This window comes from Dysidea avara, chromosome 3 (genome assembly GCF_963678975.1).
Source record: "Dysidea avara chromosome 3, odDysAvar1.4, whole genome shotgun sequence".
Classification (NCBI taxonomy): Eukaryota; Metazoa; Porifera; class Demospongiae; order Dictyoceratida; family Dysideidae; genus Dysidea; species Dysidea avara.
In genome coordinates, this window is record NC_089274.1 from 48192584 (window position 1) to 48216549 (window position 23966).

General features: G+C 38.5%; 1 protein-coding gene and 1 long non-coding RNA gene across 12 annotated transcripts in view; one reads left to right on the forward strand and one right to left on the reverse strand.

Moving 5' to 3' along the window:
- Positions 1-2034: 2034 nt before the first annotated feature.
- On the forward strand, positions 2035-6766 carry LOC136251382 (uncharacterized). 11 transcript variants are annotated; one of them, XR_010699072.1, is made up of 8 exons: positions 2035-2382; positions 2434-2536; positions 3215-3282; positions 3672-3788; positions 4067-4131; positions 5211-5348; positions 6470-6538; positions 6597-6766. It is a non-coding gene; the product is annotated as an uncharacterized lncRNA (long non-coding RNA). The 11 variants fall into 11 exon arrangements; XR_010699070.1 differs by lacking the exon at positions 3215-3282 and having other exon boundaries at positions 2037-2382; XR_010699071.1 differs by having other exon boundaries at positions 2320-2536.
- Positions 6767-8615: 1849 nt separating this feature from the next.
- LOC136248577 (gamma-aminobutyric acid type B receptor subunit 2-like) overlaps positions 8616-23966 on the reverse strand; it is a gene marked incomplete at its 5' end in the record, with an annotated part of 30961 nt that continues 15610 nt past the window's right edge. The window contains 2 exons of the mRNA XM_066040345.1: positions 8616-8662; positions 8731-9252. Coding sequence (XP_065896417.1) covers positions 8616-8662; positions 8731-9252 — 569 coding nt within the window. The remainder of the gene's footprint in view (positions 8663-8730; positions 9253-23966) is intronic.

Sequence of the window (23966 nt, forward strand, 5' to 3'; positions counted from 1 at the left end):
TTGGAGAGTTGGCACAATCAATTGGCTGCCATACGAGTGATTGATCAAACAATTGGATCGTTTTTAGGGTTTCTGGGGGCAAGGAATATGATGGTGCAGTTAGTTTTCTGCTACAAATATGTTTGTGCGGAGTTTTATGCCAATTATAATATTATTTTGCAATATAGCCACCACAATGTTATGTTCTCTTTGCAAGAAACAACCCAGCACATGTTAGTTACACCAAGGTGAACATTTTTGTCCATGTAGTTTTCAATATTACTATGCTAAAAGTCAGCAAATTTGCACCACAAATAGCTCATCTCTTTGATGCACCATTTTGGTAGCTGTCAAGGAGCTGCACATTAAGAGAAAAAATAATCATATAAGCAGCTATAAATCAACAGTACAATTCATTGCTTTGTATGCACATGGTATTATTGAGTGGAGGTGACTGGTACAGAGTGGTTGCACTACACCATGCGTATGCTGTATTGACATCCACAAGATGCTAAATGCATACAACTATTTAATGGCTTTCTATGGAGGTGACCTTTATTCAGAGGGTCTTACAAGTACGGTTACACTGTGGCCCATGTATTAAGGTATTTATAACAGAAAACAGAAGTTCAAAATGTAATAGCAAAGCTCAGCTATAAGCATTTGTTCAATTGTGCCATTTTTGGGACCTTTTTCAATGGAAAGATATGGAGAAAATTTTGCCTATTTTAAAGGACAAAATTGCTTATAACTCCACCATTCTATGACGGATTTTTAAAAACTAAGTGTTTATGAGATCCTTAGGGAGTAGCTACTGCACAAGGCTATGCTAAATAAAAACTATTTCCATTAATTTTAAAATTCTCCCGGAATCGCTACCATACTAAAAATAATCCATATGTACTCGCACGACTATTTACAGTAGTATTGTATTTCAGATATACAGTCTATTTCCGGTTGGTTGACTAGAGAAACGAAGTGTTAAAGTCACGTGCTTGAAAGTAGCCAATGAGATCAGTAGCCTTCAGTTTAAACTAGCGTCGTCCGCCTAGCGTGAAATTTCATTGGTTATTTCTATTCACGTGATATTTTTGCATTTGGCTTACGTGGACAACCAACCTGAAATAGACTGTATCACGCTTCCCATGTGATGCAGATAGAATCTGATAATAACAATAATAACAATAATAACTTCCACTTCCGTATCTGGTAATAACGTGCGAACCGCCTGGGCCAGGTTGCAACTTGATATCGTTACTAAATAGACCATTATGGTATATAGTCACATTACGTTATCTTGACCAATACGGTCTATGTTACTCACATGGTAGGTTACGAGGTTTTACTAGACCAGGCGAGTCTAGGTTTCTTCCTCTAGGGTTTCGTCGAGGTGAGCTTTGAGGGCACTCGGGGGCGTTAAGGTAAGGGCGGGCGTTTCCGGACAAAGTTTGTACATGTATTAGAAAATTATTTATTTCTCCTCAACGGAAGAACGGATTCTAACATGCTTGGTGCCGAATTGTAGCCAATGAAATAGGCTATCAGTGGTATAAATTGTGAGTGGTAAAGTGTAGGGTACTAGGAGAAAGAACGGTCTAAACTTGCAATTTGAGAAAATGCTAAAAATTTATGTGGCTGGGGTTTCCGGACACCAGTAAAAGTAGCCGTACCTGGCATTACTATGGGAATTGCTGCACTCCACTGAGTGCCATGGCCCAGCAGAGACTGATAGCGTTCTGTTTGGCTGGTTACTTTGTTTATGGCAGCGATTTTTTGCAGCAGAATTGTGTTATGCTGCTTCGGATCTTGCAGTTGTCTTGCAACGCTTTCAAAGATGCGACATTTGATCTACTGCCTGGAAATCTGTACCAGCCCTTACCTGAACACAGAAACAGCATACTGGCCCAGCGGATCCTTGCTGCAGGCTTCTCCGGGCTGCTGGTTGTGTTGATTGCGCATTCAAGTTGACACGACGCAGATAATGGGCTTGGAATCCAGTTGTACTATCTCTAAACCATATATCCGTTCAGTGTATAGTGTGATTGACAATTTTTGGTGCAGATGGTCGCTCAGAATTACGAACGATGCCCTCAATCTACTGTTAACACGCGTATAGAAAGTTTTTTACACAAAAATATTCTACATGCGCAAGCAAATCGTGACGAATCTCACTAATCCTTGAAGCTATCGAGATAAAACTTTGGTATTTTATAGCACACAAGTGGGGTACTTAGGCACTCAAACCATAGCCTGATTGGTTTCCATTCCATCCTTCAGTAGCGGATTAAAAACGAAGTGTCCGGAATACCCAGCTGTCCGGAAACCCCCTTACTTACCTTACTCTCTCTACTTTGAAGCAGAGCGTATTTCTATGACCATGGTGTGGGTTGAAATTGCACAGAGGTTAGTTGTAGGGCTGATTATCACGTGTGGCCTTCATCCATAGATATACAGGTTACTCTTTTTAATATTGTGGGGCTACCTCTGCTTTCAGACGTTTGTTCCCATGAGTCTATGTCAAGGGCTGCTTTCCTGATCATCAGACAGTTGATTGGAAGTAAGTTATTTCATGTGTCAGTGCACACACCATGGTTGTATTCTGGGTTCAAATATAGTAGTAGCATGGGCATCTGCAACCTGAAGTGTTGTCTTTGTGTACGTAATGATGTCTGTAGTGCACATCCATCCATTTAGCAAGTGTATTGCAGGTCTTAAGTGGTAGAGTCAGGTGGGACTTTGAATGCCAACATCTTCACCTCTGAGATAAGCAGTGCTGGTACCACCACAGGAAGATTGCCTACAGTGACTCATTGAGTATACACAGGTCACCACACTGGATAGTGCATGTCCCTGTAACTACGTAATTAATACAGCTTGTACATGCCAAAAGCACCAGCCTGGTAATAGTGAGACAATGTTTCTCCAGCATTAATACCCAGTTGTTGTTGTTGTGCAAGAAACTGTTCTCACATTGTCACCTTTAAGTGGGGGGCTGCATGGTGTCAACTGAGGAAGCATCCAGAAGAGGTTGGTCACCATGGCATTCGATTACATAACCAAACGTTTTTCCATGTGTTAAACCTTGTGTAACAGATAGGAAAGCAATGTGAGAAGACCCATAAGGGCCCTGGGACACACTGGTATGGATGTACGATAGAGGAGGTGTCAATGTTCAATTAGTTCAAAATGTGATTCAACATTTGTTTGAGGTCATTAAATGAATCAAAATTTCTAGGTATTTTGAATTCTGAGTCTACAACATTCCTGTAGACATATTGACTAGATTGAAGTTTATGTACGCAGGTTGGTCTGACCGTAATACTTCTTTCATAAGTGTTATTTGTTTTTATGATACCTAACAGAGACTGTGTCATGTGGTATAATTGGAGTTTGCCATAATTTTTCTCTAATTGTATTATATACATTGTACATGTACGAATGTAGTTGTAGTAATATGTATGGCAGTGTGTGTGCGTGCGTGTGTGTGTGTGTGTGTGTGTGTGTGTGTGTGTGTGTGTGTGTGTGTGTGTGTGTGTGTGTGTGTACATGCGTGTGTGATATAAAAACCAGGCGACACTATGGTGTACTTACTGTGACAATGCAAGGAGTACTGGCTTAAGATTATGATTGTGGCTTTAGTGTGTGTTTGGATAATTGTATGGGTGTGTACTATCTTAAAAATGTATTAACAGATGCAGCTATGCGACGGTACTTAGCAAGTACCAGAAGCCCATAAGCACCCCAAGGAGCAAAGCAGTGTTTCAACCGAATCAGTGTGCACATATAAATGTTTGTGCCTTGCGGTCCCTGTAAGTATGACTGTGCAAATCAGTGTTTCTGTTATTAGATATTATAATAGCTATAGAACGTATGTCAGTGTGTATAACTGTTGGCCAATTGTATAATTCCTACTGTGTATGTTTCAATATTAAAAAGCTACTTTCCTAACATAGCCACCCGATTAATAAAAAGTCAGGAGTTTTGTCCCTATTTTGAGTAGGCGTGTCAGAGGTGCTAGCTATGTAAGTTTGAACTCCGTCTAATTTAGTTTTATCCATTTTGTATTATGCAATGATTTGTCACGTAGAAACAACTGCTACCATGCATTGAACATGATGGATCTATGATTGCGTCAAGCACCAAAATTCTTATGTGAGTTATGTCAATAGTTACATGCATGTGATGTGTTGTACACCTTGATGAGTCATATACTGTATAGAGGAAAACTTTGGCAGGGGTAAACTCAGGCAAATAGCAAGCTAAATTACATTTAGCAAAATAAAGTTTGGTGAATTTAAGCTCAACATGTTTAGCTATAAAGATGCTAATCTGAGGTGCTACGAATAATTTGCAGGTTAAGCGCTGTAGCAAATCACCAAATACACCAAAGTTTTTCCCTGCCAAAGTTTCCTTCTGTACAGTGTTTGCTGGGGAGCAGGGTCATGTTTATATGTGTAGACACATACACTACATTGCTTGTCTGACAGTGTCTGTAGCAACTGCTTAGCAACTGTAAAAGGGAGTAGACAGCACAATTACCATTACAGACATTGTAAAATATGCTGTAGTATATACATACAATCTATAGTATTGAATTGCAGTTGAACAAAACTATTTTGTAAACACACATATGTACTTCTGTAAAGAATTGCAGTGTGTGTGTATGTACGCGTGTGTGTATGTGCGTGTGTGTGTGTGTGTGTGTGTGCGTGCGTGCATGCGTGCGTGCGTGTGTGTGTGCTATTTGTACTGCATACCTGTCAAACAACAACCAGTATACTCTGATGTTTCAGAAGCATCCATTGTTTCATAACCATCATCTAAGGTGGCTGTCGTACATATGAGACAATGTGTGTGTGTGTATGTGTGTGTGTGTGTGCGTGTTAGAACTAAAAATGTTGATCGACTCAGTGTACGTAGTTGACATCCAATGTTTTGTTCTGTTCAAACACTTGGCTCCCATGCATGTGTAGTGTGGATAGAACCCTACACACATTTACATTGAGTTATGTGTCCAATTGTCATATTTTTCACCACTGACTGGATTATAAAATGTGTTAAAAGCCATTCATACATGATATGATCTGGACTTACATACGTGCTTTGTGAACTAAACTTTTAAATGTTTTCCCACTGTGTCCACTGCATTTTCTATCTCTGTTAATGTTTAGACACTTGTAAATACATTTCTGTGCAGTAATTTTTAATACTACTTTATTTTATTTATTTAGGTAAGACAGCATCATCCAGTGAATGACTGCTTTTTCCCCCAGCTATGTTCTGGTACAATTTATACCCGGTTTAGCTGGGTGCTGTGAGTGGCTATAGCAATGGTAGTGAAATTCTTGCTCAAAGAAACAACAGTAGCGGTGAGTCCCCCACATTTTGTAAGGTGTATTGTGTCACAATAATTTTTGAGCATAAAGTGAACATGACATTTTGAATGTCTGTTTGCAGTAGGTGTACATCATATCAATGATATGGATTGGCTAACCAACTAGTAATTTATATGCCTCCTTTTACTACATAGCTACAGTGGAATGTTTCTATTGTGGACACTTTGGTACCCAGAATTTTGGGATAAAACTGTAGAGGAAAGACTGGTCTATTTTTCTATTGTGTCCTTAATTTGGAGAGTTTGTAAGAGTGGTTTTTAGTCAGCAGCGTATATTTTGATAATCTGTTTAGCTACCTATTTAGGTTGTATCATAGTAAGTGTGTATATACATACAGCTGTATCAGAGTTGAAACTGGGTCACTACTGCTGACCTGGACGGCCCACTGATCTGAACTGACCCAGATCTTATCCGGTTTTAAACCAAGGTGTACGTCAAGAGCAATAGTTTGGGTGCTCCACTAGCTAGGGTAGGTATGTTAATTCACGATTGGTTAGTGGTCACGTAAGTCTACAGATGATAAAACATAAGTAAGTGTGGCTTAGTGCATGCCTGCAGACTTCAACAGACCTTTCTGAAAATGAGTGTGGTATATCTACAGACATTCCCATGCATTCCCTATAAGTAGGCATGGTTAAGTATGAAACTGGACTGCAGCAAGGGTGGATTAGAGTATGACGCATAAATACATTTTATCAATGGATTAGTGAGTGTGGCTCCACGTAAGCATACAGGCAGCAACGGAAATGGCCTTGTGCATACCAACACACCTTACTGATAAATAGATGTAGTTCCACGTATGCCTACTACAGATGATAAAACACAATCCCAATAAGTGGGCATGGCTGGCAAGTCAACACATACGTACACTTCCACAGTATCAAACCAATTAATCCATATAAGTGGGTCAGACCTGGTTCGCCCCAACAAAATATGACCTGACCCAGTTTCAACCCTGAAAATTATTGTGACCTGGAAATATTTTCTTAGTAACGGTCATGGCAACAGTTGCTAAGCGATTGTTGTTAGTGATCACCAATCCATATCATTTTATCAATTGTGCTGTTATTTAAATTATTTCCATTGTCTTACAGTTGTGCATGTCAGTAACAAACCGATCGTGATACTTGAAGCTTGCAGAAGTTATCGATGAATTATTATTGGTAAGCTGATACAATTACACTGACTTTGGTATATTGTGATTGTATGTATATTCTATAGGAAGAGACTAGCGTACTCAATTACTGTATAAAGAACAATGTCTCATTTTACAACACTTGTACTGTTATTTATTACGTTTTCATCATGTATGTAAAATTTGCACACTATAATGCTATAATACTTGTACTGTTTTGATACATGTTACAAATAAAATCAACCTACATACAAGAACTAAACTACTTACAAGCAACTAAAAGTAACTTTGCTACTTACAGGCAGTAACTAAAATACTTAACCAAAGTCTATACCATCCTCTGGACACAAAGCATAGTGCCTTAGAATCATTCTGGCACTATATTTCCAAACAGTAACAGATATGCATTGCAGCAATTGTTTCCTAGCTAACTTTCAAAACAAGTCATTTTAACAGTGATATAGTGAATAGAGTGGATAAGGCAAAAGGTGACCAAACACCAAATGACTCACAAATTGGGAATAAAAGATTGCTCACGGTTTCTAAATAGTGTATCCTCACCAGCAACAGCAGCCACCCCAGCCTTAGAAGCAGCGGAGGAAAGCTAAAGCTGAATGGTACATCTGACAGAGAGACCAAAGTAAGCTGGATGACCTAGAGAGAAATCTGGGTGACCACTTTGCATTTGCTTATTTACCATTGATCAGTTTGGTGACCATCTCCTTGGTTGTTCACATGGCCCAATGCATATCCAATGTCACGATGCTCTAGTTACTGTATTACATCATGCTCTACTCCAAGACCACCCTGGTGTTCTCTGGGAGCAAGGTATCACCTCTTCTGACCATTCTCATCCTGGGGATATTTATTGTGACAAAGGAAACAGAGGGACACCCTACCACAAGCGAAGGGCAATGACAAAGTCATGTAGAGAAAAGGCCAAGCCTAAAGATGGTTGTGGGATTGCCTTCAGCCAGTATGCTGCAGCTGGTATGTAAAATTGTCAGAACAGTCATGAGGATTTGGGTGATAATGCATAGCATGTAACCTCTTATGAAGCCATGGTCTAAATCATTTGGGGCTTCTGTTAATATATTAAGGACTTTTTCAAATTTTTAGGGTGATGACGTCATGGACAGCTTGAATTTGATGATAGAATTGATTTATATATGAAATTAGGTGTGTTCATCAAAAGTAAGACTGATTCTGATTCCTAAGTGCTAATGTTACTAAATATTATCATGTAACGAAATCACCAAAATTAATGATTCCTGCCAATTATGCAACTGATGATGTATACAGTATTGTGTAAATGGTTAGGATTCTGTAAAAAGACAAGTTCAAACTGCTATATGAGCTAGTCAGGTTATTTATGCATATGAGTTAACAGGTGGTCAACTGGCCTTCACTATTATACTAAGATCTGTAATATTACCTAATTATGCATACACCTGTACACTGGTTATATAATTATAAGCATACATCTCAAATAGTCACACCAATATAACACTACATGACATTTCACTACCTCTCAGTTATTTCCCCCTTAAATTGTAAAACTGTACGTGTGTATGTAGACTGTGGATTCATAATAATCAATCTTCTGTGAAGTCTGGTCCATTAAGAAATAAAAATTAATCTAATAGAATGCACACTAACAAGTAAAACACATCACTCCACTTGCAAGTAGGATACAGCTGTTTTGGTGATCTGGTGATAGAAACTGACTCTTGACAGGACAATGTACTACACAATTAGCTTGATGTTGTTTAATTTTAAACAACATTAATTTTGTTTTGTAAGGTTCCAAAACTGGAATTTTTTTCCAAAATTGGCAAGATTTCTGGCTAAAAAATTCCATAATTAATGCAACAATGGCAAGACTTTGTTCCCAACTGGCAAAATTGATACTTTCCAAAATTGACGAAGTTTTCCAAAACTATTGTAATAGGCATATTGAAATGGCAACTTAACATACGTACGTATCTGTAGCATTGCAAGAGTACACAAGGACTTCTACATAGAATGTCCCTTTTATATACTAATGAACTGACTGATATAAAAAGATATAAGCCATTTGATGATACTCTGATACAGAATAGTTGTCACATCATGATTATCACTACAGCATGACACATCACATGGTCAATGGCTACATGTTTAACACATAATTTTATTATACATGTGTGTGTGGTTTAACCACAAGGCTAGAGAACTTACCAAGAAGTACTCTAATAGCAATATTGTAGTAAACATCACCACCACCTCTGTCAGCAACACTGCTTTCATTGCCAGTAACTTGATAAGTTACTATTTGTTGTTTGTTAGTACCACTACGTAATAACAGTACATTAATATTAGAATACAATCCCACAACTGATCCTGATGGTGCAGTGAACTGTTCTGTTACTGGGAGGGTGTAGTTTTGACATGAAAATATACTACCAACACTAGGATTGAATGTGACTGTGTTTGATTGGATGAGTGAATAATTAGTGTTCCTACCATCAATTCCAGTCCTCTCCCAAATACCAGGATAAAATGTCACTGATGATACACCTAGTATCTGATAACAGAACTCCCAGGTAGTCACAATTCCTTTACACTGAACTGTATATCCAGTTAGTATGTATGTGTGATCTGCAGAAATAATCCTCTCACTATGATTCAGTGACCCAACAGTGTCAGGAGCTGTACACACTTGACCACTGACTGCTGTAATGTACAACACATCACCTTTGCCTAGCATGTAGTTATATGCTCACCAGATATCAACATTGTGTAAATAGTTGCACTTCTGATAACAACTGTAAAGAAAAATAAACACCAATAATAAGCATATACTGTAGTTTAAATTCTTCATGTTATGATAATCTAATCAAAAACAGCCAAGCTGTAAAAAAAGGCACGGCCCCCATAAAGGCCATGGTGAAAAAAGATGTGAAATCCAAGGTGGCGGCCAAGAAATGGCTGTGATGGTAGGTTAATGGTTACATTTTAATAACAACAATTCAGGTGAATTTGGTGCCAAGACCAAGCGGCACAAAATTCACCTGAATTGCCGTTATTAAAATGTAACCATTAACCTACCATCACAGCCATTTCTTGGCCGCCACCTTGGATTTCACATCTTTTTTCACCATGGCCTATATGGGGGCCGCGCCTTTTTTTACAGCTTGGCTGTTTTTGATTAGATATCACTTCTTTTTGTATTTGTATACTGCAAAGCCGGCCTATGGCTGGCTTTGGCGCTTTTTTTAACCCATGTGTTTTTTTCTTTACCACAGGAAGAAGAAAAGAACTTAAAGAAGAATTTTAGTACTTCAATTATTTTTGATTTTATTAGTAATTATACAAATTATATACATATATTTATTACATGCTCATTATTCCCCACAGGATTTTTTTGCAGCTGATCTCTCTACTGGGTGACTTGAAATGTAGCTGAACTATATACAGGATGGTTTCTTTGTAGCTGAACTCTCTGTAACAGGTGATTTGTTTGCAGCTAAACTCTCTACATGGTGGTGTCTTTATAGCCGAACTCTCTACATGATGGTTTCTTTGTAGCTGAACTCTCTATAAGGTGACTTCGTCTAGCTGAACTCTCTACAGGGTGATTTTTTTGTAGCTGAACTCTCTGCAGGGTGATTTGTTTGCAGCTGAACTCTCTACATGATGGTTTCTTTGTAGCTGAACTCTCTACAAGGTGACTTTGTCCAGTTGATCTCTCTACGGGGTGATTTGTTTCTAGCTGAACTCTCTACAGGTGAATTGTTTGCAGCTAAACTCTCTACATGGTGGTTTCTTTGTAGCTGAACTCTCTACAAGGTAACTTCTTCTCTACAGGGTGATTTGTTGTAGTTGAATTCTCTACTAGGTGGTTTGTATGAGGCTGAACTCTCTACATGGCGGTTTCTTTGTAGCTGAACTCTACAGAGTGATTTGTTTGCAGCTGAACTCTCTACATGATGGTTTCTTTGTAACTGAACACTCTACAAGGTGACTTCTTCTAGCATGATCTTTCTACAGGGTGAATTGTTGTAGCTGAACTATCTACAAGGTAACTTCTTCTAGTTGATCTCTATACAGGGTGATTTGTTTGTAGTTGAATTCTGTACAGGTGGTTTCTTTGTAGCTGAACTCTGTACATGATGGTTTCTTTGTAGCTAAACTCTTTACAAGGTGACTTCTTCTAGCTGAACTCTCTACGGGGTAATTTTCTTTGTAGCTGAACTCTCTATATGATGGTTTCTTTGTAAATGAACTCTCTACAAGGTGAATTCTTCTACCTGATCTCTCTACAGGGTGATTTGTTTGTAACTGAACTCTGTACAAGTGCGTTTTGTGGGTGATCTCACTGCAGGTTGATTTGTTTGTAGCTGAATACCACTAAAGGGTGATTTTGCTTGTAGCTGAACTCCTTGCATTGTATCTAGTTTCTAGCTGATCTCTCTACAGGGTGATTTGTTTGTAGCTGATCTCTCTACAAGTTGATTTGTGTGTAGCTGATCTCTCTGCAGGTTGATTAATTTGCAGCCGATCTCTCTACAAGGTAATTTGTTTGTAGCTGAACTGTCTATAAAGTGATTTATTTGTAGCTGATCTCTCTGCAGGTTGATTTGTTTTAGCTGAACTCTCTACAGGGTGATTTACTTGTAGTTGAACTCCTTACATTGTGACTAGTTTCTAGCTGATCTCTCTACAGGGTGATTTGTTTGTACCTGATCTCTCTACAAGTTGATTTGTCTGTAGCTGAACTCTATACAGGGTAATTTGTTTGTAGCTGAACTCTATACAAGGTGCTTTTTTGTAGGTGATCTCACTGCAGGTTGATTTGTTTGTAGCTGAACTCACTAAAGGGTGATTTGCTTGTAGCTGAACTCCTTACATTGTATCTAGTTTCTAGCTGATCTCTCTACAGGGTGATTTGTCTGTAACTGATCTCTCTACAAGTTGATTTGTGTGTAGCTGATCTCTCTGCAGGTTGATTAATTTGCAGCCGATCTCTCTACAAGGTAATTTGTTTGTAGCTGAACTGTCTATAAAGTGATTTATTTGTAGCTGATCTCTCTGCAGGTTGATTTGTTTTAGCTGAACTCTCTACAGGGTGATTTACTTGTAGCTGAACTCCTTACATTGTGACTAGTTTCTAGCTGATCTCTCTACAGGGTGATTTGTTTGTAGCTGATCTCTCTACAAGTTGATTTGTGTGTAGCTGATCTTTCTACTGGTTGATTTGTTTGTAGCCGATCTCTCTACAGGGTAATTTGTTTGTAGCTGAACTCTGTACAAGGTGCTTTTTTGTAGGTGATCTCACTGCAGGTTGATTTGTTTGTAGCTGAACTCACTAAAGGGTGATTTGCTTGTAGCTGAACTCCTTACATTGTGTCCAGTTTCTAGTTGATCTCTCTACAGAGTGATTTGTTTGTAGCTGAACTCTCTATAAGGTGATTTATTTGTAGCTGAACTCCTTACATTGTGTGTAGTTTCTAGCTGATCTCTCTACAGGGTGATTTGTTTGTAAATGATCTCTCTACAAGTTGATTTGTGTGTAGTTGATCTCTCTGCAGGTTGATTTGCTTGTAGCCGATCTCTCTATAGGGTAATTTGTTTGTAGCTGAACTCTCTATAAGGTGATTTGTTTGTAGTTGATCTCTCTGCAGGTTGATTTGTTTTAGCTAAACTCTCTAGAGGCTGATTTGTTTGTAGCCGATCTCTCTACAGGGTAATTTGTTTGTAGCTGAACTCTCTACAAGTTGATTTTTGTGTAGCTGATCTCTCTGCAGGTTGATTTGTTTGTAGCCGATCTCTCTACAGGGCAATTTGTTTGTAGCTGATCTCTCTACAGGGTGATTTTTTTGTAGCTGACCTCTCTTCAGGGTGATTTGTTTCTAGCTGATCTCTCTACAGGGTGATTTTTTGTAGCTGACCTCTCTTCAGGGTGATTTGTTTCTAGCTGATTGCTCTACAGGTTGATTTGTTTGTAGATGAACTCTCTACAGGGTAATTTGCTTGTAGCTGAACTCCTTACTTTGTGTCTAGTTTGTAGCTGATCTCTCTACAGGGTGATTTGTTTGTAGCTGAACTTCTTACATTGTGTGTAGTTTCTAGCTGATCTCTCTACAAGGTGATTTGTTTGTAGCTGATCTCTCTACAAGTTGATTTGTGTGCATATAGCTGATCTCTCTGCAGGTTGATTTGTTTGTAGCCGATCTCTCTACAGGTAATCTGTTTGTAGCTGAACTCTCTATAAGGTGATTTGTTTGTAGCTGATCTCTCTGCAGGTTAATTTGTTTTAGCTGAACTCTCTACAGGGTGATTGCTTGTAGCTGAACTCCTTACATTGTGTCTAGTTTCTAGTTGATGTCTCTACAGAGTGATTTTTTGTAGCTGAACTCTCTTCAGGGTGGTTTGTTTCTAGCTGATCTCTCTACAGGTAGATTTGTGTTGATTTGTTCATTGCTGATCGCTCTAAAGGTAATTGATTTGTTGCAGTTGAACACCCTGCAAAGTGTTTTGTTTGTAGCTGATCACTCTAAAGGGTAATTTGTTTGTAGCTGAACTCTCTCCACAGTGACTTGTGTGTAGCAGAATTCTGTGTAACTGAATTCTCTAGAGAGTGACTTAATTGTAGCTGAATTCTCTACAGGGTGCATGACTTGTTTATAGCTGAACTTTCTTCAGTGTGACTTGTAATGTTCTGAATCTCTATAGTGGTATATTTGCTTAACTCTCCACATGGTGACTGTCTTCTTGCTGAACTGTCTATAAGATTAACTGTTTGCAGCTGAACTCCCTACAGAATAACTTGTGATGTAATAAAATTCTATAATGGAGTAAATAAATTAGCCGAATGCTCTATTAGGGTGACTGTTCCATTAGAGTATCTCGATCTCGCATTTGCTACACGGAGTTGGCTTTCGAATCATAACTCAGTGGTTTGTAATCCGATTCTTCTGTACTACTGCAAGGACTTTCTATGAAGATTATTCCAGCTATACACTGATTTTCAGCTCATTGCTCTAAGCGGTTTGCCTAGTAGGCGTGAAAACTAATACTTATTTATTCATAAAAATCGATCGCGTAATTGTGACACAGGTTGGGTTTTGTGTCATATCTCCGTGGACTTTATCTCGATTCCTTTCAAACTACCAAAAGGCACTCCTACGATGGTTACTCCATCTACATAGCAATTTTCAACTCATTCCATGAAGCGGTTTACCCTGTAGGCGTGACAACAAATCGATCTTGTTTTACGCGAATAATCGGTCATAACTCCTGAACCATTCATCGGATTTGTACCAAATTTGATGCTAGGATTCGCCTTTGGACTCCCTTTCTGTGTGCCAAATTTCAAGGCGATCGGAGCACGCGTTTGCTTGTTATAGCAATTTTTGCAAGTGTGCGAAAAGACGAAGAAGAAAAAAACGAAGAAAAAAAAAACGAAACTTTGGCAGCTCGTATCTCGGAAATGGCTGGAGCGATTTCCTTCAAATTTGGAATGTAGACTCCCTTGGCCGGCGGGCAACTGTGTAGCAAATTTGGTTCCAATCAGATAAGTGATCTGTCACGGAAATATCGGTCCGGGTAAAATCGGTCCGGCCGGACCGATTTGGATACCAAAACTGGTCCGGCCGGACCAAATTTGGTTGACCAAGTTTAGTCCGGCCGGACCATTTTTGGCATCCAAAATTGGTCCGGCCTGACTAAAATTGGCCCGGTCCGGCCCAAACTTTGTTGGCCACATGCACCCCCTAGCTGACCACTTGGACCAATTTTGGTTGGTCCGCGGGTGTACCCGGCATTGTGTGGACAGGTCGGTCCGTGCTAAGTATATTGTGATGGATCACTGCAGCCGACTTAGCCTGGAAACTATATAAATGAGTAGCGTAGTTTAATTTCCCGAGTTCTGTGATTTACGGAAAATGCATATAGTAGCTAGAAACTAAATTCGATGATCTATATATGCAGCGATGAACACAGTCGCAAAATTAATGTTGTTTTAATTTATAGCAGTGTGGTATGATAAAAGTCCTGTATTCTTCTTCTCCATGTCAATAGCTAGCTGGGAAGTAGAGGTTTTCTTCCGGCATACATCAACTCAAATGCATGGTCAATCCTGGATTCATGCATGGTGGTCAATGTTGCACACAAAAACACAGGTAACACAATATTCTTCCCAAGTACGTTTTTATATGTTCAACCATGTTTGAATGTGAAAATCTTTTCTTGTATTATTGATATAAATTACCAATTAAATTTTTTTTTTTAAATGTTCAATAAACTTCACAAGCATCATCAGCTCTGCAGTGTTTGGTTGAATCTTTCATCCAGCCTGTTTGTGTTGATTATGACAAACAACTATAGCAACATGATGGAAATCACCAGCCTATGCTGGATCACTTATACTTGAGGATGGTAGACAATATATAAAATCTACCATTAAAACATGTCTTATCTTCAACTTCTGCATAATTATATAGCTCAGAATTTAATTTGTTAATTCTGACCCTTGGTCAGTTTTTTATTAATCTGGGAATACCCATGCATGCACGCATTGTCATAAACAGATACACATATTATTTCAGGGACTGATCCAGAGGGGTGGATGAGGTGGCTAGCCACCCACCATGCATGGCCTTGCAGCCACTCAGACATGCATTATTTAATAATGAATATTACTGATCATGAACACTCTTTTGTTATATCAATATGAACTAAATCCCTACATTGCATCAGATTCCAATGCTAGCTGGCTATAACCTTACAGTAGATGGTAGCAGTATACATGAATTTATCTATGATCATGGGCAGTATATTAACTATTACCAGGCAGAGAACTACTTGAAGGAAGATATGGGGTCTGCTTTAGGATTGAGTCGATTTTACTTTTATGTCTGCAACAACTCACCCTAAGGCTGTAGAATAATGCGACAGCATGCCTCAAAATTTTAAGTTGGCTAAGTAGTAAAAAACATACTGAGAATATTATAGCTATAACCTTTATAAGGTGATGTTTCTTCCTGTGGGGCATGTCATTAGTAGGAGATGATAGTTCACATTTAGTTATTCAATGGAGTAAACCTAAACTATCATCTCCTACATATAATCACATATGACAGAGAGGAATGTGCAATATGTGCACAGGTGTTACAGGTGTATTACAGTTTGTTTTAACCACTGGTGTTAACTCATGATCAGCTTGTATACTGGGATTACAAAATACATTAGGCCAGGAAACTTGATTACTAGTTTCTCATCCACAAAAATTCAGACTTCCATGCAGGTGGGAGGTCATTTTTCATTATTCATTAGTAAAGAAAATACTCCAAATCAGGCAAGTCTGTTATAAAGGTTAACTATAAAACCTTTTAAGAACTATTACTTACTTATTAGCTACCACCGTTTCTGAGGTGCAAGTGACATTTGCTGTGCTGTAAAATGATAACCAGCCTTCCTAACATCAAAATACGTGTGCACGTGATTGATAACAGCAATAATGAAATTAGAGGCGGTGGGGTAAAAAGGGATGTGGGTGGGGATGAGAATCAATTAATCAACTTTGTTCGGCCTTATTATGTTCACAAGGGCATGCTACTATAGCTATGTGCTACAAGCTAGATGATAATATTTCAGCCCTTCTTCCCTGATTTAACTACCAAGACATGCAAGACTCTCATCTTAAAATCTGGGCCAACCACCCACCTTGGTTTATTTCTGGATCAGTGCTTGCATCTCCTACTGGTATATGTGCACAGGTGAAAATTAGTAAAATTTTAAAAGTTGGTTAAGTAGTGAAAAGCATACAGGGAATATTATATAGCTATAACTTTTAAGGAAATGTTTATACTAGTATATATATATACCAGTATATAGGAACATGTGATCAGTAGGAGATGATAGTTCACATTTAGTTATTTAATGGAGCAAACCTAAGCTATCATCTCCTACATATCACATACAAGAGAGGAATGTGCAGTATGTACACATGCAGGTGTTACAGATGTATTGTTCTAACCATTAGTGTTAACTCATGGTCAGACATTATATGTGCATAAGAGCACAGTATACACATGCTACTGTGCATGCACTTCACTGTACAAGCCAAACAATAACAGCGTCAGCTTTTCCTGATGTATATATAAATATTAAGACATTTAGGACTCTCAACTTAAAATCTGGGCTAGGCTGGGTAGCCACCTACCTTCATTTATTTCTGAATCAGTGCCTGGTGATGAATGTTATAGGTGACTGCTCTATTAGAGTATCTCGATCTTAAGCACCTCCAATGCGGCTAGCTGATCCCGTGCATGCAATGATCCGTGCCCTTGTTGGATAACCTTTTAAGCACAAATCCATGCAGTGATAATGCCTGCAATGCTCATTATTCGAGATTGATAAATGAGAATAGCTATAGCTAAGTCGGCTACAGTGTTCCGTCACAAACAACTTATAGCTATGCATGCATCATTGGCTGCATGCGTTAGTGGTCCACCCGGACCCATTTTGGTCGACCAATATTGGTCCGAGTGGTCAGGAGTGCATGTGGCCAACTAGGTTTGGGCCGGACCAATTTTGGTCAGGTCGGACCAATTTCGGATGCTAAAGATGGTCCGGGCGGACTAAATTTGGTCGACTGAAAATGGTCCGGCCGGACCGATTTTTGCCCCGGACCAAAATTTTCGTTACAGATCACCGAGATACAAATGTGTGAAAATGACGTTTTCGTTCTTCCTGTCAATATACTCACGGTGTAGCGCGCCGGCTTCTTGGGCCGCACGACACACTACCGTGTGTCTTGATCCAAGCAAACAACAAAGCAGTAAACTAGTCACTGACTGGATTTTGAGTATTATAGAAAACATACTACGATACTCTATAGTGTTCACTTGCATGGTGTGATATATAGGGAAGAAAATCATAGCTATCCATTACTCACTTTATAAACAAAGTACTTGTATCCATACCATCTGTGAGGCATATGATCCTCCTGCTAAGTACCAGTCCTACGTATATCACTAGCAGAAGTTAGGGGCAGATCCAGGAACTGGCAAGGAGAAGAGCAACACAAGCCAAGATGCAAATGGACAGGGAGCCTTGTACCCTGTCTTAATGATGCATAAATAGCCAGCATAAACAGCTCGCTATACATGCCATGTTTCTTATCACACACTCATAGCACTTAAAGTACAAAGCTGTAACTTAAAATGGAAGGAGACAAGGAGGTAATTGTCTCAAGTGTTGGACTTGCATGGTAATGTATATATGCGTATGTGTGTGTGTTATACAAAATTGGCTACCTGGCTCATGTATAGGTACCACATGACACCCACACAAACTAGTCCAGAGATCTACTAGATATTACGACTAAGGGTATACATATATATTCACTTGAGCAACATGTTGCCAACCATCAAAACCTAAAGATTTGAAGATCTTGAGTTATTTACTGTTTACCAAATACAGACTGCAGAAATATATTAATATCTAAAATATTAGTGAGGAGTAAATGATAAAAAGATGTAGTATCTTCAAAAGCAAAAGAGCTTTGAGACTATCAGAGGAGCTACATTGGACTCATAAATATTTTCAATTTTAGTTTTTTTTTAATCAAGTACTTTTGTACTTCCAGAAACTCTTAGAATTCTTACAAATTTGATTACTGAAAGCCTTTGTTGCAACGTGTGAGGCTGTTTCCAAAGGATTGCAAGTTTTCAATACTAATGCCACAATAACTTTTCACATTTTAGTGGAAAATATCTTGCCATATAGACGTTCTTTCTGCAAAAGGTAAGTATGCAAGCATCAATGGCATTCACTATCAAGAGCAGTTATCAGCAGTCTTTTATACAATGGATCAATGGCTTGTTACCAATCTGTAGTACTTGATAGTTCTCTTATTTTCACTTAATATGACAGAAACAATTTAAATCCAAATCTGGTCACAAGAACTAAAACCTTGGAGATAAAACACATCGTTCACCATGCTTTCTTCCTCATTTGAGAAAACTAAGTCTAGCATGTTGTGATTATATGATCTTCTCTGCACCTGGTGGGCTCTGAAATGAGCTGGTTTAGGAATAAATCTTCTGTGATGTCAATAAAATCCATCAGTGTTGGAGGACTTGATGTCAAGTTGCACTGATTAACACTAAGGTTCTCCACAACAGGAAAATGTGCTGCAGTTGCAGCCAATCTAAAAGTAAATTTGTACTAGGCAGTGGTGTAGCTACCATTGAGGCAACCGAGGCAGCTGCCTCGGTAAAAAAATAAGGCATGAGTTTTGCCCCCCCCCCCCGAATATTTTACTCTAACGTTACTATACAGCATTACTGTACCATACATAATAGAATCTACGGCTGCAGTACTAAGCAGACTGGATCCCATGGTGACACAGTCCTGGACCACTTTTCAGCTACTTGAATTTGTATGATGCGGAAAAAATCGAGATACTCTAATAGAACAGTCATAGTAATATACTCTAATAGAGCATTTAGTGTAAATTATAGCCAGTACTCTCTTACACTGCTTGGTCTAAATCATTTACATTGTTAATTGTCTTTAAATTACTTTTCAAGTGTACATGTTCCAATGAATCAACTGCATGGCATTGCATTGAACCCATTGACCATGTATATCATGAAAATAGCCTCCACATGCCATTTCAAAGCATATATTTTCCTTGAGGGAGCATGCCCTCGACTCCCTAGCTTGACATACTTAGCACATGCAGTTGAGTATTTCATGAAAGAGATATCTCTGACTTAGATATCACATCAGATCAATAAAAAGTATAGTGTGCATGACTATGACTTCCGTTGCAGTCCATGGATGGCCTGACCATTCAAAACATCTCCTGAGTAAGTCAGTTTTTTTTACAATTAAACTAGTCTAATAATTGAAGCATGGTATACTGTTGCATTAACTAAGCTGGAGCATGACATGTAGAAAAATGCTCAGAGTCTTCTGAAACAGTTTCTTCCATCCAACCAGAGAATCAACCTGCAAATGCTGTACCACCCATGCTTGAAAGTGTTTGTGAATCAATTGAGTCACCTCTCAATTACATCAATGTATAAACTTTGCCTCGATAAAATTTTTTTTCTGGCTACGCCACTGCTAGGGGAAAAGATGGACTATGATAGTTGCAGCCAACAGCTAATATACTTTTTTACGATATGACATTATCATTTAAAACAATTAGCACAGCAATGTGTCTACAATACATACAACATAAATGTTATTGATGGCAGCAGCATTGGAGACATTTCAACATGGAACGCCATCCTGTGACATGGCCCTGTAGCAAAAAATTGGCAAGTAGAGTGTCCCATACTGTTGAAATTGTACCATGTCAACTTCACTTTACATCACTGTCACGCAACTTTTAATGGTGTCCATTGTTGTATTTTTTATACTTTAAAAGGGAAGAGTTATTCTAGTAGCTAATAATGTGAACACCACATTACACAGCAGGGGACAGGACTGTGACAGCATTATTTTGAGCATAACCAGTTAGCAAAAGCATCACTCATTATGTTAGCCAATTAAAATGAACAAAGCACGTTAGCCAAATTGACAACAATTAATAAACAACACTAAACTGCATTTAGTATAAAACTACCAATATTATATATTTTCTGCTTCTTGGTTGATTATTCACACTTGACAAAATAAGATCAAGATACTCTAATAGAACAATCACCTACTCTCAGGAAATACTGATATACTCTAATAAAACAATCATCCCTTGAGGATAATCTTGATTTTGAATGTTGACCACAATAGGCTTGATTTTTGAGACAGGCTTCTTTCAAGGCATAATTGGCTCAAGCGTACTATAGTAGGAGAGTTAGGGACACAGCCACAATCATAATTAGGGTGATTTATTCAGTAAATACTATCCCACTAGGTACCTGGGAGAAAGCTTAAAGCCTGTGAATACAGGGAGTCAGAAATGTGTAACTAAAACGTGAAGAATGTAGAAAAATCCCAGACCCAGTGGTGACTTGATCCCCAGCAACATGCATACTATGTAACTCACAGAGCTCATTTGTACTAGAATATGTGTCTGCAGATAGATGTTATACCGATAAGTAATTGATCATTCAAGAAATATTGATCATAACTGTTTGGAGTGATACCCACATGCATACACTGCAATTGAGCAGCTACACAAACTACTAGTCAGGGGTAATAGGACATATCCAGGAAAAGAAATTCTAAACAATTCATTAGGTAGAGTTTGGGTTTCAGAATAACTTCAGTTACTAAGTATAGTAGCTAGTGTACCCAAGTACATAATGATAGCCATATAATAGCTTGAGTAAAATCTCAGAGAAATTCATGAACATCATCTCTTTTGTTTACAAACTGATCAGTATTTGACATGAAACTTCAATAGAATTTATCAGAGGCAATTCTTCTGAAGCAGACTTATAGTCATTATAATTTTGGTGAAGGGTTAGGTCTGTTGATTGTTGTTAGTATACAACTATACTGTAAAAACTCCAGAAGTTGATCTGATGTGGGAAAATTGCCTATGTTGCTAGATTTTACCATCATCAGGAAAAGGAAATCACCAGAAATATTCTGATACGTTATCCCAACTCCTTAATATATACCATGCAATGTTCTATTTCTCAGGAATTCAGTCATGTCAGAAGCAATATACAGAGAAGACAGCATCAAAGATTACAAAATTATGAACCTTTTTGTGCATGACAACTTTCTTTACTGACAAACAATAGTCTCAAGTCACCAGCAAGGCATGGAATACTGACTTACATGTAAAAAGGTAAGTCAGTAAACTAGCTGGGTTAGCCATTGTTGTAGGCTTTGCATACTCCTACTATTACAGTAGTTAGCTTCACAGCAGTATGAAACAGCATGAAACCGTTTCTTGACCTGGAGCACAGCACAATTGCAAAAACTTCTTCAACATTTACTGGAGTGGTCACCTCTATGCCAAGTACCTGTGTGCAGAAGATGATGATTGCTGACTAGACAATCATTGTGTGATTCCACGGTATTTTCTTCAAAATCTCAACAGAGACTGCAGCCCCTCTTGTATGTAAGCACCTGCAAATGTGCTAAAGTATTGCTATAGAATGTTTACACATTGTGCCATCTTGCTTTAAATATAGACTCATTAAGCCAATTACGTGACCTGTTGCATGAATCCAGTACTCACATGATTAAAAGTTATATATATATAGCATAAACACATTATATTAAGTTTAGTGTAAATTACCCCCAGTGCATCATTTGGAGGTTGGTGATGTAGTTTTCACCAATTCGGGAAATTGCAGTAACAATTGGCCTGGCTGGCTACAGGCTCGAGCTAACTAGCCACTATCACCAACCTATAACATGTTTAGCAGACTGCTAGCTAGTTTGCAAGAAATGGTATCTAGGTGTGTTACTCAATTATTTACCTATCCATAGTACATGGCAATGTGCAAAACTCACAGTTAAACCTGTACTATGGGTATGGCCCTCACTCACCAGATTAAGGACACCTAAATGCAGAAAAAAATGTGCTTTGACAGTCTTTGCAGAAACAAATCAAAATATATTCTAATAGAGCAGTCAGTAGATGACTTGTCCATATCCACTGACTGTTCTATTAGGATACATGACTGCTCTATATTACCGTATCTAGATCTTTACCTATAGACACCCTCAAAATACTGCATCAAAGCAACTGGGTGTGTTTCATCTGGAGAATAATGATGCAGTGCATGAGAGCTGTATGGAAATAATGCCACTTATTGTTAATTTTATTTTTCAGATGTGCTATGTCTCACACTACCATTAAAAATAAGAAAAATTCTTACAATTAAATATGTTTTAGCATCCTCTGACGATTCTGGGTAATTTCTTGTTAAGAATGTTCTCCTTGATGTGAAGATATGGAAACTGCAGCAGTTGAGTCAAATATTTACCTACAATTTGATTTAGTCAAGCCCTTTTCACTTTGAATACAGTATTATTGACGATGGTAAATAGTGGCCTAATACACACAATTTGATTGTGCCATAATAACACTCAACTCCCATACGCCCAACCTTAGATATAATCTCTTGATACTTATGACTACAAGTAAAGATGGTGGGCCATTGGAAGGGATATCAACTGGGTTTGGGATTCTGATACGATGGAGTAATCAGAAATGTTTGTCTGCAAGTATATAGCTAGAAATCTCCTAAATGCAAATGCAATCCCAGTTTTTAGAGTTGTTTACCGGAAGTGACATTTATAAAGGTAAGAGGATCAGTTTTGCCCATCTAGATACTTGTGAGACACTAGGAAAACACATCCCTGGTAGTATAAAATTTCATGGGTAGCACGAAAGGCTCAACTATTTCTTAAGATATTGAGTAGCTACATTTTCCATTCAGTTTTGCGATAGCACCAAAAGTGACAGCACCCACAGACAAGCAGAAGTATCACTGTCAGGGGCGTAGCCAGGGGGGGTTCAAAGGGTTCGGGCGAACCCCCTTTTCAGAGTTAAGTTTTTTTAAATCGTGATACTGGTTAACTAGAACTGAATTAACTTACACAAATCCACTGAAATGGGTAGTTACAGGTCTTCAGGCAGAGGAATTCAAGTACCTCTACTCGCTATTGCGAATGAATTTATAAGAATACACATGTTTACACGTGTACACGTGTTTACATGTGCACACCTACGAAATAAATGAAGCGTAAAAGTGCAGTGGCGGATCCAGGATGGGGCATTTGGGGCAAATGCCCCCCCCCCCCCCCCCCTCCTTCAAGAAACTGCATACAAGATCGAGATACTCTAATAGAGCAGTCAATTACTCTAATAAAGCAGTCACAATGTTCATGAGGCAGTGTAGCTTACCTATGAAGCTATAAATAGGATTTTATTTTACATAACAGACGTGATATAGTTGGTAAGGATAACTAGCTATTATTGTCGTGACCTTTTTTTTTTTTTTTTTGGTCTTCAACTGGTTTTCAGTAAGTTTTTTTGGTCTTCAGAAAGGTGCCCCCCCCTCTTTCCAAACTCTGGATCCGCCCCTGAAGTGCTACCTCAGGTGGCATTCTAAAGTTTTTTTCGAAAAGAATCCATGCAGAATCTAGAAGGCCAGATTCTAGTAAGTTGTAACACATGGCTGTGGAGATTCTATACTTAGGGCAGAACCCCCCTTTTGAAAATCCTGCCTACGCCCCTGACTGTGTAGCAGAGATACAATGTAATTTTGGTATAACCAAAGCTTATATTCGCCTCAGACAGGTAGAACATCACTAGCAAACAAAAGTTGAGACAACAAGCATGTAAACTACACGTTTTATGGCTTGCAACAGTTTTGGTGGCACTTAATATGTAAAGAAGTTAGTTTGTTTACATAAGAAAGGAAGGTTAGATGGGATGAATCTAACTTCAGGAGAAGGGACAGTCGACTCGACTAAACCCTTTCCAG